This window comes from Heloderma suspectum, chromosome 4, assembly GCF_057233095.1.
Source record: "Heloderma suspectum isolate Gila_16-S chromosome 4, 16-S_ref, whole genome shotgun sequence".
Lineage (NCBI taxonomy): Eukaryota > Metazoa > Chordata > Lepidosauria > Squamata > Helodermatidae > Heloderma > Heloderma suspectum.
Genome location: NC_139461.1, coordinates 235,420,403 through 235,435,955, shown reverse-complemented (window position 1 = coordinate 235,435,955; position 15,553 = coordinate 235,420,403). Strand labels below are relative to the sequence as shown.

Below are 15,553 nucleotides of genomic sequence, written 5' to 3'. Positions count from 1 at the left end.
CTTCAGCAAGGTGGGGGACTTGCACATTCTCCATAGTTTCCTCTTGGGAACCAACACTGAAGCAGTTTACTCGTTTGGTTTCTCTGAGTTTTATCTGAATACATGTTCTTTTTAACTAACCTGAGCTCTTCTTTCCCTTCACAGAAATGCCATCAACGAGTAATGGGGAGAGTAGTAAGCAGGAGCCTATGCAAAAGACCTGCAAGAATAGCGACATAGAGAAGTGAGTACAATTCAGGCACTTCTGTCTTTGTTAGGGAAGGAAAAAGAGACTGCAAGGAGGAACTCACTGTCTGTGGGAGAGGAAGAAATCATTTTGGTATGTTGGCTCTAAAACTGGAAGGATGATTTTATGTTTCATTTCCATTGCCCCAGTGTAGTTTCTGTGGTTTTAGAGGGATGATGGCAAATCTTCTGCCTCTGTTAAATTCTCTCTAGTATCAAAATGCTGCCCTTGTCCTTTCCCCTAGGGTGTGTTGTTTTTCAGATGGCTTATTTGTTATGCCCTCCCTTTGGAAGGGACTTAGATCATTTTAACCTTCATATCCATTGGGGATGATGTTGCATGGGACAGGATCTTCATTTTGCTCTAGCAAAGAGCAGAGGTGAACCAGCAAAGAACAGAAGGCATCCAGAATGATGTGTGATGATGTCTCCTTACAGCCAGGCAGTGCCATGTGCAGTGATATGCCTGGTCATTTCTTGTGTGCTCCTTGTTGTTAGTGCAGATTGCTCCTTGAGGTTAGTTATCAGGGGCTAGTTCACTCCACTAAGGCTTTCCCTAACTAGGGAAAACCCAGGTACAGTGAAGCCCACTGAGGTGCCAGCTTTGCTCTTCCTTAACCTTCCCCGTGTGGTGAAGGTGAAAACTCCCCCTTCTGATCGGTTATGGGGGGAAGGGGCATTGCCTGAAGCCTCGGAATAATGTAAGCACAAGTGGCATTCTGAGGCTGTGCATACAATTTAACATATAACCTAGGTCATATGTATATGCAATTCCTTCAAACATTTTCCCTCTCAAAAATGGGGAACAGGTAATGAGAACTGGAAATATTAGACTACAGATCTAAGTGCCTTGGAGCGCTGTACCATGCAGCTGATGCCCCACAACTTATACACGATTGTTAGCCAGTGATTTGTGTGGACAGGCCCAAAGCTTTCATAGAGAGGGTAGCTGTCCTCTAGAACAAAGCTGCTTGGGGGTTGAGTGGAATTCTCAGTTATGTGCACTCACTAAATTCTGCCCTTACAAATTAACACTTCTAGCCAGATGCAATACATCAGGAAATAGTTCACCTGCCTCAACCTCCTGCATTTGTATATCTAGGAATTCAGATCTAGGATCATATGATGCTCAGGACATTGGAGAAAGAAGTCAAAAGACGGGGTGAGGGGAGCATATCACAATGTAACTAGGTACGAATACACTCTGGTTTAGTTGTGGTAACACATACTGGGTTCCTTTGCAGCAAGAGTGGGCAACATTCAGCCCATGGACTGCATGCAAACCCTGCTGTCCCTTCTGCAATATAGCCTGCCACCACACCACCAAAATCTAAAACAGTTGCAAAAAAAAAATGGCTAGATTGCTGCCAATTTTTGGTGGCTGAACCCTACAGTGGCCAAATTTAGCTTGTTTTCAATTTCTTCATTGTAACATTCTGTAGTGGTTAGCTGCTGAAAATTGGTGGCAAAGCAGTGATTTTTTTGCTGCCAGCGCGCAGTGGTGTTCTGCAGGGCACTGATAGTGGCAACAGTGCAGCCCACTGGCAGGGACAGGGTGAGAGGAAGTGAACCCCAAACCTCCTGAAGTCGCCCACCCAGGCTTTGCATTTTTCATCTATTGCTCAGCAAGCTACTGATACCACCTTCCATGTAGATGAATGGAGAATTCAGTCTTATCCAACAGTCTCTGTCAATTGCATTAGTTAGAGCCTCTCCAGTAGCTGTCACCCCCCTCAAATCCTAGCCTCTAAAACTGAAAAGATTTGACATTTTCCAAAACACTTGTCTAAATGATGAATTGACATCTTCTTGATCGGATTATTAAAAAGCTTTATTCAGTGCTTCTTGAAGGATCCCAGACTTTTTCTAAGTGGTGCATACAACAATTCTGTGTTGTGAAATATTGTTCTGCTCCTTCTTTGTGACCGATCATGGAGTATTCAAAACCCCCTGACTTCAAAAGTCAAGAATTACACGTGGGTACTCAAACTCCATTGCCTTTGAAAAGAACCAGTTGCCATTTCTTGCACTTGACAACTTGTCCTTCTTAGTTCATAAGAAATGTCTGGTTGAAAGGGGTGACTGTCTTTTAGTTAGAGGCTCTTAACTTCTACAGAGAGCAGAAAACCAAGTGTTTAAAAACAAAGGTTCTAGCTGTGCCGTCGCTGCTCCTCAGGGATTTGTGCATGATAAATAGTTTGTGTCGTGATGGTTAAGGACCTAGAATGCTGTGTGTGAAGGGCTGGGCTCTGTTAAATTAATTGATAACCAGGCTCAGTCCTTGGGGCCTGACAAAAGGAAGGTGTTCTTTTTATTCCTACAGTCTAGTTGTTTCCACCTGCACTGCCAAGCTATGATATATGGTGACCCAGCCCAGCTAGCTAAATTGATTCATCTCCAGTTCTTGGTTCTTAATCTGGAGCTAAATTGGTTTCATTTTTCTTGTTTTGGGTGGTGCTTGTGGCAAGCTCTCTGTGGGATCACTTCCTTCTGTTCATAACTTTAATTTTTGCTTTTAAATCTGGGCATTATTGATTAGTGTGTTAAGCTTCATGTAATGTCTGATTAGCATTTTAAAAAGTGTTTAGAAGCACATGGTTTATCACCTGTGTCAGCTGGGTTGTCCATTTAGAACAATGGTTAATGGAGTTAGCAGTGATTCTCTTTATTGATCCTACTTTTATAAGAATGACATTCATTTTCTCTTCCCTTACCAAAACAAAGTCTAGGCATGGAGACTATCTTTTTAATTAGCTAATACAATACAGTAAACTGTCCTTGTTTTGGCGCACAGCTAATGTACTTGGGTTGAAAGTTAATGAAATGTGTGCTTCAGGCTTCTTGTAGCTTAATTTCTTGCATGCGAAGCAGCTTTCCTCAGAGAGAGATGTATTTGCTGGTTGTCCCTCCTTTGTATAATCTCAGGTCTGTCCTGCGTTAAACCAGTTTCTCATTCAGCCCATCTCTCCCAATCTGTGTTTGAATTTCATATGATAGCCACTAGCCCAGTTCAGTCAAAACAGCAAACCATGGCTTGTCATTACATCTGAACTGAGCCACTGTGCTAAGACAGGTCAAATACAAGGCTTCCTTACTTTCTCTTAATATATTTTTAGATAAATGTTAAAAAAGAATGTTGCTTAAGTCTAATGTGTGTGGTTACTGGAGAAGAATATGTTGAGAGGTGATGGGTGAAATGCTATAAAGCTGCGCAAGGTTCAGTTTTTGTTATGACTTTCTGCTGATGTTGGAACATATATATCCAGTTTAATGCTTGAAATATGTATCAGAAGTCATAGAATAATAGGGCTAGAAAGGATCTGGTGCATGATTCACTAAGCTTAAAACAATGGCCATTAGCCTTTCAAAACCCAAATTCACATTTACCCGTGATCTATGTACAACAGGAGACCCAATTTTAATTTTTTTTGTTATGTTTTTCCCTTTACCATATCTAACCCACCTATATAGTCCAGTCACCTTCTTTCATCTCTTCATTCTCTGTCTTTTTCCTGCAGTTATAGAGATTCCATTATATCCTGACCAGACCTAGCTCTACAGACAGTGAAGTCCACCAAAGCAATTGACACTCACAGACACCTGGATGGACAACTAAGAGGCAGACAGGGCCCCGCTAGAGAATGGCAGGCTTTAAAGAGAGTCCAGTGAATCGAATCAGTCAAGGTTTATTTAAGGATAAGGAAATCCAGCAAGCAATGAGTTAAGCAAGTCTAGTCAGTTAGCTTTGTTGACTGCAAGGCTGGACTAGGAAGCCAAAAACCAAGCTCCAGTACTAGGAAATAGCCAACTAACTCAGACTGTCCGTCCTTCTAGTTCAATATTGTCTACATTGTCTTGGAGCAACCCTCCAGGGTTTCAGACAGGAAGTATTCCCAGCCCTATCTAGAGATGCCAAGGATTAAGCCTGGGACCTTTTGCATGCAAAGTATGTGCTCCACCACTGAGCTGTATCTCCACTGATATATGATTGGAGGGGGATGGAACAGGAGCAGGTCTTTCTGGAATTGGCTGGGGCTCCATTTCCTGAAAATCAACCTGCTCAAGAGCTGTTTATGGCTATTAAACCTCACTTTGGCACCCCTGCCCTAAAACTTGGAACATAAATCCATTGCATCTTGCTCTGCCATCAGAAAGCATTCCTGCTGGAAACAATTCTCCCTCTTCTGTATGGTAGCTTTTAAATTACCTTAAGACTTAATGTAATGTTTTCCTTCTCTTATTAGTATGTACTTAGCTCCATCTCACTTTGGGTGCTTTCCTTTCTCCATTGCTGGCCTTGAATCTTAGCAGTGATGCTCAGCTAGACTAGTCCACCTGTGTGCTTGCTGTAAAAGATACAACTCCTCTCTTTCTCTCCTGAAGCCACATACCCAGTGCCATCTTGAAAGCAAGGCTTTTCCAGGGTTAAGAAGCCAGCCTCTTAATTCACAGTGCCAATGTTCAATTTTGCTTTCTGCCACCAAACTAGATTGCAGGCCAAGGAAAGAGTCTGGGTTCGTGCCCCACTGGGTCACCTCCCATTTGTTTTCCTCAATTTTGTGTTGTCATAAATTCATTCCAGCCCGTTGTGCTTGATCAGTTTATCTCTGTTGGGGCAGGGAGCCCTGCTAGCATGATATATGACATGAAACATTGTAGCCAGCCTCTCCATGAATCACTCCAGCTGTTTGTTGTCAGCATGAAAAGCAAACAGGCCAGGGCTGCCGAGTGTTGACTAGGATGAGCTCAGGATAGGAAGAGACATGACGTATGAATGTTTATTTAATAATTCTCTAATATTTCCAGCGGAGTGTGGCTGTGCCTTCTGAGGTTGTGGGGGAAAGGGGGGCGGTTGAAGGGGAAACTCTAATCTGTCAGGGTGGGTCATAAATCAGGCAGACAAGATCATTAATCAGGAATGGAGCAAAACTAGAGGGAGGTGGGACTCGGGCTGCCATTCCCAGGAGCAAAGGAGCACACTCTTCTTTTTCATAAAACAAATCGCATTTGGGATGCGACTCCGGCTCTGGCACTTGCATAAGAGCAAAGCCAGGGCACTGGGCCAGTTAAGCAAGCGTGTGCGCCACCTTTGTCATAAGCCTTGGCAATTTGAGCTTGCCAAGCATTAAATCCCTTTATAATTATCTTCTTTATATAACTCTTCATGCTTCTCATGGTTGATTGGGCAAGATGCTTGTTTGGTTTAGAAGAGGGGTTTTAGAGGAGTGAGGTTTCTGTGTATGTATGTACATATGTGCGCGCGCGTGCACACACACACATACACACACAACTTCTGTTTTCTCAAGTCCTTTGCAAAGTTTAAGGATGGCCATATTCTGATAATCTGAAGATGTGCAATCTAGAACTTGTACTCTAGAATTTGACTTCTTAAACAAAAGCAAATGTCTTGCCTCATGTAACTTCATTTAAAAATCAAATACCATTTCTTCCCTTTATGAATATGGAAACAACTTCTGATGTTTTCAGGTGGTCACTTCAGTTCAGGTGCCTTATCTGCTTAGATGCACATAGGGGTCTCACGGGCACATGGCTGTCCCCATTCTTTCAATAGAGGGAGTCAGCCCACACACTTATCGGCTCCCTTCACTTAAATGATGAAGAAATTGTTCCAAGCAAGGAAGCAGCTATGTGTGCACATTAACTTGTGAAACTGATGGTTGATCTAGTATGTCTAACTGCTTGAGGTGCAGAAACTAAAGGAGGCACAATAAATGAGATTCCAGTTGTAAAAAAATAAATGTGTGTGTGGTCCCTGGCCTCTTTTTTTAACTTTCCTATGACTTAAACCACAGGTGTGAAAAGTGTGGCCCACAGGCCACATGCAGCCCACTAAGCCATTTCTGGTGGCCCAGCAGACCCCCCTGCATCTGCCCCCGGGGTGGTACTTCCCATCACTAGCTTATCTCCAATCTCTGAGAAGAGAGATGGGGGGGGGGGTGTTTGTGTAGGTTGCTAAAGCAGCAATCTGAGCTGCTTCTGGGCACCCTGGATTGCTGCTTTAGCATTGCTAATGGCAGCACGAAAGCAGGGATCAGATTGTTGGGGAAGGGAGATGGTTGCAGCAGCCATCTCCCTTCTCCAGCCACCCAGAAGCAGCCCAGAGCACTGCTTTATTGTTGCTAATGGTGGCACCAAAGCAGTGATCCAGGCTACCCCAGCCACCACCCAGTGCGTGTGTTTGTCTCTCCTACCCCTGTGTGTGTGTGGGGGGGGGGGGGGCACACAGGCATGCTGGCAAAACAGCATTTGGCCCTTGGGGCCAAAAGGTTTGTGCATCCCTGACTTGTACCCTGTCCCATTGCCTCTGTTGCCTGCTTCATACCCTACCTCCATCCTATGCCTTTTTTGTTTACTAAGCTCTTTTGCCAGGTTTTAACAAAATTTCATACTTGGAGAATATCCAGATATAACAAACAGCATAAATTATAGCCCTATTCAGGTGCTGGATAAAGCGTGTTGTTTAAACACACAAGGAGGGGACGCACTCCATCCCTGCCCGTCTCCTTTGTTGCTTTCGTCATGCTGAATGCATGGAGGGCGACTGTCTGAAGCAGAGCGCCTCTTCTATTCGTGGAGCTCTCCACATGATCCGGAATGCTGGATAATCAATATTCTGGATTGCATGGAAAGCCACCACAAATAAAGGAGGCTCCCCACTTCAGACAGTTGCCCTCCACACGTTCAGCATGAGGAGAGCAACAACAGAGGATTTGGGGGCTAGTGCACTCCCTCTCATGTGTTTAAACAATATGCTTTATTGAATGTCTGAATAGGGCTTTGTATGCATTTGTACAAATGTGTACTTTTTAATTGTTTGATCTCAGTATAACCTTGGCTTTGATATCAAATACAGATGTGTGAGATGGTGTGAGAGAGAATATGCTGAACTCTTAAGGATCCTAGCTATAGGTCATTATTTAAGCAGGCGACACCGCTGAAACATTGTGAAGGCTACAAAATGTGTATTTAAGAAGCCATAGATGTAATGGAACTTTCAAAGAACTTTGATGCTGATCATACTCCAAAGAGTCTGATCCCACTTAATTGGTGGGAGCAAAAAACTGTTTAATATAAAATCATTCATCACTTGCATAAATTCAAGCACTTCCCAATAAATGCTTTTGGGATTAATAGGCTAAACTACAGAAAAAGCAGACACATGCCAAAAATAAATATTTAATAACTGCACAAGCATGGCTGTTTACATCTGAAAGTCCAGTTGCCCTCTTGAGTATGTGACTCTGTTTGCAAAATGTAAGCCTCGGTTAGCCAAGGTCATTAACTGTTCAGTCCAGCTAAGGCAACAGTAAGTAATTCACAAATCTGCACCTTCTTTTACTGTAAGGAAGTTTTGAGTGTATTGTACTGGGATGCATCTATACATGCTGAAATCTGGTATATGATTTGGCTTTCTGTAAACTCAGGCAATTATTCACAATTTAAGAAAAAATATTTTCATGATAGCCCAAATCAAAGCTTTTGCTCCTGTACTTCCTAACAAGAGCATAAACAAGAATATTGGGGGGATCTTCACAACTTTCAATTCATGTTGGTTGCTAGTCCGTGTAGCCCTGTCCTTAGCATCTCCTCATAGAACTATATTTATGCCCCAAACTGAATATTGCAGTATAATACCATACCCCTGAGGAGTAGGGCAGCTGGTGTGAGAGGCTAATAACTTTGTCAAATTGCTTCTTGACACACAAACAGTAGATCCATCTAGTTTGGGAGCGGTTTTACTCCAGACTCTTGGGCAGATAGAGAAACAGGTGATCAGAAGGTGATAATATTTCCTTGCCAGGGCCCTGGCACTTGGTTATTAGTTCCTCATCTGTATTTGAGACATTAAAATAGAGAAATTGGCCTGACACAGTACACCTGGGTAGTGGTGGGCAAGCCACCCATAGCTCATGTTGACTTTGGCTCAGAAATAGACTGAGATACTTCCCCACCCCTGAAAGTAACTCTACCTTTCCCTGTAAAACGTACTTACTGGCTGGACCAGTAGCAGTTCTTCTGCCTTAGGGAGAAGGAGGTCTTGCTTGCCATCCTCTTTCTGGTGTCCAGTGCACTATGTAACAGTGTGCCAGGACAAAAGGCCCTGGTGGCGCTCTGTAATGTCAGTTGCTCTTGGGAAAATACAGCAGGACAAAAAGCCCCAGTGGCCCTTGGGAAAAGTACATTTCCCAAGGGCCACCGGGACTTTCTGCCCTGTTGCACTGTCATGTAGAACACTAGGTGCCAGAGAGGGAAGAAGAGAAGTGACCTCTGCCCATTCCTCTTCCCACAACTGGAGCACCACTTTTGCCACTGGACCCAACCAGTAAGTAGCATTTAAAGACAATGGGGTGGGGGATTGGGGAGATGGATGGGTGGGAGGGGGTAAATTGAGTCTTCAGCGTGGATTTTAATGCAAGCTGGAGAAGAATTTGGGAACCTTGCTGCTTACATCTTCTTTTGAGGTCAGATTAAACTATCCAAAACTCATGTCTGATCCCTGGAGCTATGAGTTTTGCCACTTTCTCTACTCCTGCAGACTCATATTATTGACTTAATTTCTTACAATTACATGATGGTTTAATAGTGTCCCCAAGTGCATCTTCCACAGGTACAAAAGGCTTATTTGTTAGGAGTCTGGTAATCAGCTATTGGAATTTAGATCACTGTCATGAGGTCTATGACCAGAATAGTAGTTCACAGCAGTTAGTAAGAGTACAGGCAAGGGTTCACGGGGTAAAAATAAAGTAAATAGTGTGATGTTGCTAGTGACAAGCAGCATTCACCCTTCCCCATATTCCAAATCATTTTGTGGACTGAAGATGTATTTTCATAGAATCGAATCGAATCATAGAATAGTAGGGTTGGAAGGGGCCTATAAGACCATCGAGTCCAACCCCAAATTTTAATTTAATTTTATTGCAATTGTAGAGGCTGAACACTCCTCGGTTGTACCACTCATGCAAGCGTGTTCATGGAGACACCTTTAAATACTGCCTACTCCTCTTCCCCAAACACACTGAACCCCTTGTAAGGAAGCTGTCACTCAGGTATCTTTCTATCCCTTTTCTCAGTTATTTCAAAGTTTCAGCAATACCGTTAACTTTAATTTGTAGAGTTGCTCCTTGCAAGTGAAAAATCGATGGGGAGCTATCACAGTGTGAAATTCGACTGTCAATCTTGAGCTTATGGAGTAAGATATCTTAGAAGGGGGAAATATCACAGCCTGTGCAGTGCTCAGCTGGGCTATTTCAAAGAGAAGGCAAGGCTGATGGGCCGTTAGAGAGTATTTCAGTTAGATGGATGATGATTCTCTGTGAAATACTGGTGTTAGCCCACAGGTGAAGGAAACCAGAGCTTTAAAAATACAGCTTGTTTCTGCGAAGATCTGCATACACCTTGGGAACCTGAGCTGTGTCCACACAAGAGCAAAACCTGACCTTAAAATTGGTCATTTCTCTAAACAACACCCAGTAACACATTCTTCATTTAAACATGCAGTGTTTCAGACATTATCCTCGCTCTTTGGGGAATGAAGGGCATCTAGTGCCTAGAAATAGGAGCTTTGGTATATGAATTGTGAGTGGTATGTATGACAGCCACATAAGAGGATGTGCTGAATTGTACGTCTTAGGCTAGTCTCTCTTATCCCCACTGGAGGCTACTTCAAGGGGGTAATTCTCCACACCCACTGAACACTATATAAAGGAGCTCAGAGTAATGCATGAATCACTTGTGGGTTTGTTTGTTTTTTGCTACTCTTATCACCTGGTAAAAACATAATGCTAAACCCCAGTTTGTGTGCATAAGCCTGAAATTCCCCTCCCTTCCCTTCTCTTCCTCCAGCATGGTCAGGGGGAGATCAGAAGCATCCATTACTGTTTTCAGCGAACTGCAGTTTGTCATTTTGTCTGAACTAGGACAGTCCCTAGTTGGTTTAAACAGTGGTTTGTTCAACAAGCCAGGATCAGAAGATCAGGATCGTGGTGTGATCGGCTTTTTTGGACAAACCATAATTTAAGCCAGTCACAGTTTGTCCTGGTTTGGATGAAACAATGAACTGCAGTTAGCTGAAATGGAAGCTGATGCTTCCAGTCTCCTACTTGTGGCCATCCCAGTGGATGAGTGTGGAGGGGGGAGCACACAAGCTTGAGGTTTGTTTACATAGTGCTAAACTATGGTTTAGTGTTGCCAGAGCTCAGCACAAATATGCCTCTGGTATCCCAGCCCAAGTGTGTATACAGAGAGCTCAAATTAAAGGAGCAAAAGCGCTAGCTAGTTGTTGGAATCCTGTTGAGTCTACCTCTTGTGGCACAGCTTCCCGTTCTTCCTCCCTTTTTTCTTATCTCCTACCTGCTATTCCACATGAGTCAGTGTAAGATACTCTCTTTTTATCCTGTAAAATAGGGTTAAAATGGCACTCCTTGAATTTTGGAGAAAATTTTGAGGATAAATGTAGGGGATCAAAAGATGCTGAGATACTATTTTAGTGAAATGATTACACAGGCCAGGGGTGCGGGGGCAAATATGTCTTGGTTTTCATGCTTTTCCTCCTGTGCTTGTGTCTGCTACTGTCGCCAACATAATGATGACTTCAGTGTTGCCACATTTTGGTTATGTTTTTGCCTTTTGTGCACTTTCTGGGACCTACTGGCCACATTCAAATGTCACACTGTACCAAAGTGTAGCATCACAAGAACACACCACAGCAACCTTAGGCTCATGCACTCCCTCTCCCTTCTTCAGCGCAGCCACAAGGAATTCAAAAGCTTTTACTTCCATTTTTGCTTGACCACAGCTTGTCATGTTGCCCAAAAGAACCCCTCTGATTAATGTTAGGTATGGTTTGTTTGAAAGAAGCCAACTTGGAAGCTGTACCAGCTAGTGCTTCAAATATGGTAGTGCCCTTCATTTCAGTGATGATGAGCAACACAAGCCCTCATAATCACCACCCCATTCCTGTGTTATTTTGTGACCTTGTTTTCTTTAGGTCAGGGGTGTTTAACTTCAGACCTGTGGGCCAAATCTGGCCTACCTGGGGTCCCAATCTGGCCCTCCGGGCTCCCCAGATAGTCACGCCCCCTTCACCTGGCCCCACCTTGTTTCCCCCGACTGCTGATCATTTGGTGTTTTCCCAGATTTTGTATGTTTTCCCCCATTCGAAAAAGTTGAAATGCCTCTCCTAAGGCTTATCTACTGGCAGTAAGAACTTTGAGCTAAAATATGCTGGTATTTTGGTCTCCCCCTTTGCCCCTCCTAGAATGTGGCCCCAAGAGCTTCTCCAAGGTTGAATTCAACCCTGAGGCTGAAAGAGGTTCCACACCCCTTCTTTACACTGAATATTTTGAAGCCAGGTACTCCCCTGTTGTGCAGCACCCAGCTGCAGAAGTTCATGTAAAGGTTCATTGTTTTTTGAATGATGGACACCAGCAATGCCACCCTCTCCTATTATATCAGTGCCCTTTGATTTTGAGAACCTTTTACTTAAATTTAATTCTGTGAATGATTTCCAGTAATGCAGGGCGTATCTCCCCTACTTCTTCTCTGACAGCAATGAGTGAAGAACATGAATAGAGCATTCTGGTGAACCAAGACACATACCACACACCCCAAGTGAGGATAAGCACTTGTCATCAGCTACTTGCCAAGTTTGGCGTTAGCTGTTTCCCAGCTATCGTGTAGGTGCATAATTGCTCAAATTATGAATTTAGAATTTTGGTGCAAGCTCCGTCTCTCTACCCTCCTTCTAAAATAAATAAATAAAAACATTTCCCAGTGGCTAACGGATCTCCACAAGCCCGCAGATGCCTCTAATCATGCTGACTCAGAGGCTCCTTACTGTTTTCATTGATCGTTGGTGCCATCTGTCTGCAGTTTGATTGGGCCGGAGATGTGAGTCCCGGAGGCAGAGAAGGCCGAGTGCCAACTCTTGAACTTTCTCTCTGCTTCTGCAGAGACATTCTTGGCCTCCATGTCAGCAGAGGGATCGGGCATGAAAGCGGCATAATGAATTCTTTGGTAGGGAAATTCTTTGGGGAATCCTTACCAGGTCCTAGCTAAACGCAGCTTAGAATGTCTTCTTGCGGCAGTTAGCTTTCCTTCCATGCCACTGTGATAGAGCATGCAAGTGTAAGAAAAATAATTCCTCTGCGGCTAGAGCAACGCAACACTTTTGCTTTGCATGAAGATTAAATTAGTCAACAGATAACTCCAAACTTGGCAAGCAGCTGGTTGCATTAACAAGTTGTGCAAGCAAGTATAAAATAGAGGCACTAGCGACACAGAGGGCCTCTGCTTTGCAGACGCGCACCCTTGCATATAACCTCTTCCAAATTTTCAGCTGAGAACATGGAAATTAGGCCATGGAACGCTGCATTATTTATAACTTGGCAACCAGGAGCTAGGGCATGTTGCCAAAATAAGCCACCCACTGTAATTACAGGTGAACAGAGTTCTTAATATATTTTGCTACAAAAACGTACATTAATCAAGATGGGAGGATGCTGTTCGTAGAGAACAATATATTGGAATCCTTGCCAATTCCTCAGTAGAGGCAGCATTCCTTCACAGGATTCCAAGTCAGCCTTTTCAAGTAGGCTAGTCTACAAAGATACACAGTGGAAGAGATTTCTATGTCTGGAGCAGGAAAGTCAGGTCCCACATTAGGAGCAAATAATTGGGGCATTTTGTCATTCTACTTCAATTCTGTATCGCTAGAGCTATGTGGATTTGGGGTCGGCTATGGCAGCATATGCAATGTGGTTTGGGATGTCCCCTATTCTATCTTCTTTGCTCATTTAATAGCATAGTTTCTGATCTTTCTTTCCAAGTTTCTGGGTAGCCCCAGAAGGGCTACTGTCTTTCTAACTAAAGTTAGTCCGCCGCCAGCATCTGGTATCAAAACCTCTATCAATCCCAAGTCTCTTAATTTGTCACATACTGCATTATTCTCTGATATCGGGCAGAGTTAATATGCCACAAAGCTAAGGAAGTGTTCTCTTCGGGAAAGTTGTTAGATAGCCTTTAAGCACCCCCTCCCAGGCTGAAACTAACAGGTAGCTAGCTATCTTTGGGAGCAGAGAGGAATTTCTACTGGTCATGATGGTGATGTTTCAGTAAATGGCACAGGTTGCTCACTTGATCCATCTAAGTTGTATGTGCCTTGCATTGCTGCAGCCTGAAGTGGAATATTTTCCCCTCTGCATTGTAAGAATTAACCAGTTAGGATTGTGCAGACACGGAAAATTCAAACCTGTGTCAGCTGCTAGGGATCAACTAGTGTGACACTTGAGCCTTCATCTTGTGACCAGATAACTTCAACTTTGGCTGTACTGCCTATCAGAGGAAGGGACTGTAGGATCAAAGCCTCATTTTACATATCCTGCTGCTGCCAACTCTTGGTAGTATAAGCTTTTTCATGCTTTAATCTCCAGTAGTTGAGCATTTCGTGTCCTCTTAAAGCTTCACTGAGGCCAGCACTGTTTATCACATTTTATTTCAGTTTTGTTTTTCACGGTCCTGGAGCACATCTTCATACTTTTTCAGTGCATGCTCACTTCTCACATAATAGCAGGTTTTTACATTTTTCTCTTCGTAAATGTTGAATTTGTGTAATTGCACCCACATATGCACCAAAGTATTTTATGTGATATGTAAAAAATGTGGGGTCCTTGAAATTTTGGGGATCATGAAGTAGCTGGCTTCTGGACCTATAATACTGGCAGACTGACTTTCTGTGGGAGAAAGGGGAATGGTCTCATAACCATTATGTCTTTGGCACTGGATACCGTGATGCAAAAGCACCTTTCAAGCAGCACTCTAAATAGCAATGATCCTACAACTGGGGAAGAATCACATTTTCCCAGTAACAGGGTATTACACTATTAATGCTGGGTATATGTGATCTCTGCAGGAGAAGTTTTTGAAAGAAGATACTTGTATCTCGTGCAACAAGTGCCACACAGGGAAGGAGAGCTGGGATTTCACAGATATTGCTAGGCAGTTGGTGCATTAGGGGTAAATGTTGGTTTATAAATGTTGGGGGAGGATAAGGAGCTTAGAGTGAAGATCCATTCCCTAACCACTGGATGCTCTCCACAAGCCTGTAGGTTTTAAGTCTTTATCAGATGATGGGGCTTATTGCATGACACAACAGTCCACTGTGAGTTATTTAACCCACGGTGAGGATGTGGTGCAGGCTGAGCATGTGTGGACACCATTATGAATATGCAGCCCCTGCTTGGGGATAGTCGTGTCTTGTGAACCTGGTAAATAGGGTTCACAGGTTCTGTTTTAGGGTTATGTGAGGGTTGTTTAACCCTCACATAGCAAAACAGAACTTTGAAATTACATATATGTAGCTTTACAGTTGAATTACAGGTGTGAGAAATACAAAACAAGTTTGTGTTGCTTGTCAGTATTGCTTGAGAATTGTAGTTTGCCAGATTCTGCACAAGGAGTATTTTCTAGCACCTTCACATTGATGCAGATCAGTCTGGCTGTAGTGACACCTGATAGTGTATATTTCACTACTGCTACTACAATTTTGTATGCCTTTTTCCACATTGTTGTGGTGATCCTTTGTGTTGCATTACATGTTCAGGACGAGGCTGGACAGCCATCTGTCAGGGATGCTCTGACTTGGATTCCTGCATTGAGCAGGGGGTTGGACTCAGTGGCCTTGTAGGCCCCTTCCAACCATGCTATTCTATGATTCTATGATTCACTGAATTTTATCTCACTGCATTATGCTCCTGTTATTCTGAAAATGACAACCCATTGTGCACCTCTGCCCAAAAGTGTTTCATTTTCATTTTCTGAATTTTACTGTGAACTAGACTTTTGTTTGGGGGTCTGTTTTGGATGCATAAACAAAAAGTTCCTGGAACAAAAAGTTCCAGGAACCAATCCTATACTTTAGTAAGTAGAGGTGGCATCTCTTTCCTACTGAGAGGAAGAACAAGAACTAGTAGGTTAGTTATGAGAAACCCTGAATTTGCTGAATTTTTAGACTTATGAACACCAAAAAAATGAGTATATGAAAAGAAGAGTTTTAGGAGATCAGGTGTTAGAAATAACCTATGAAAGTTTATTTGTGATGCGTATAATCAGTTCTAAATGTGTTTTACAAGGTACATATAAACAGCAGGGCTGTAAAAATTTATGGAATGTTACATACATTGTGACTATTTATGAAGAGGAAGGAAATCTGTATTCTGTTGAAATAAACTAGAAGGGGAGATGGATTTTTAAATCATTCTGGGGTATGAATTTCTGAAGCCAAACTAGGGAGGAATCATAGAACAGTAGG

The 15,553-nt window shown here is 43.1% G+C and overlaps 1 protein-coding gene across 1 annotated transcript in view; it reads left to right on the top strand.

Moving 5' to 3' along the window:
- RNF220 (ring finger protein 220) overlaps positions 1 to 15,553 on the top strand; it is a 383,799-nt gene that overhangs the window by 348,053 nt on the left and 20,193 nt on the right. Inside the window, exon 14 of the mRNA XM_084852730.1 lies at positions 145 to 223. Coding sequence (XP_084708856.1) covers positions 145 to 223 — 79 coding nt within the window. The remainder of the gene's footprint in view (positions 1 to 144; positions 224 to 15,553) is intronic.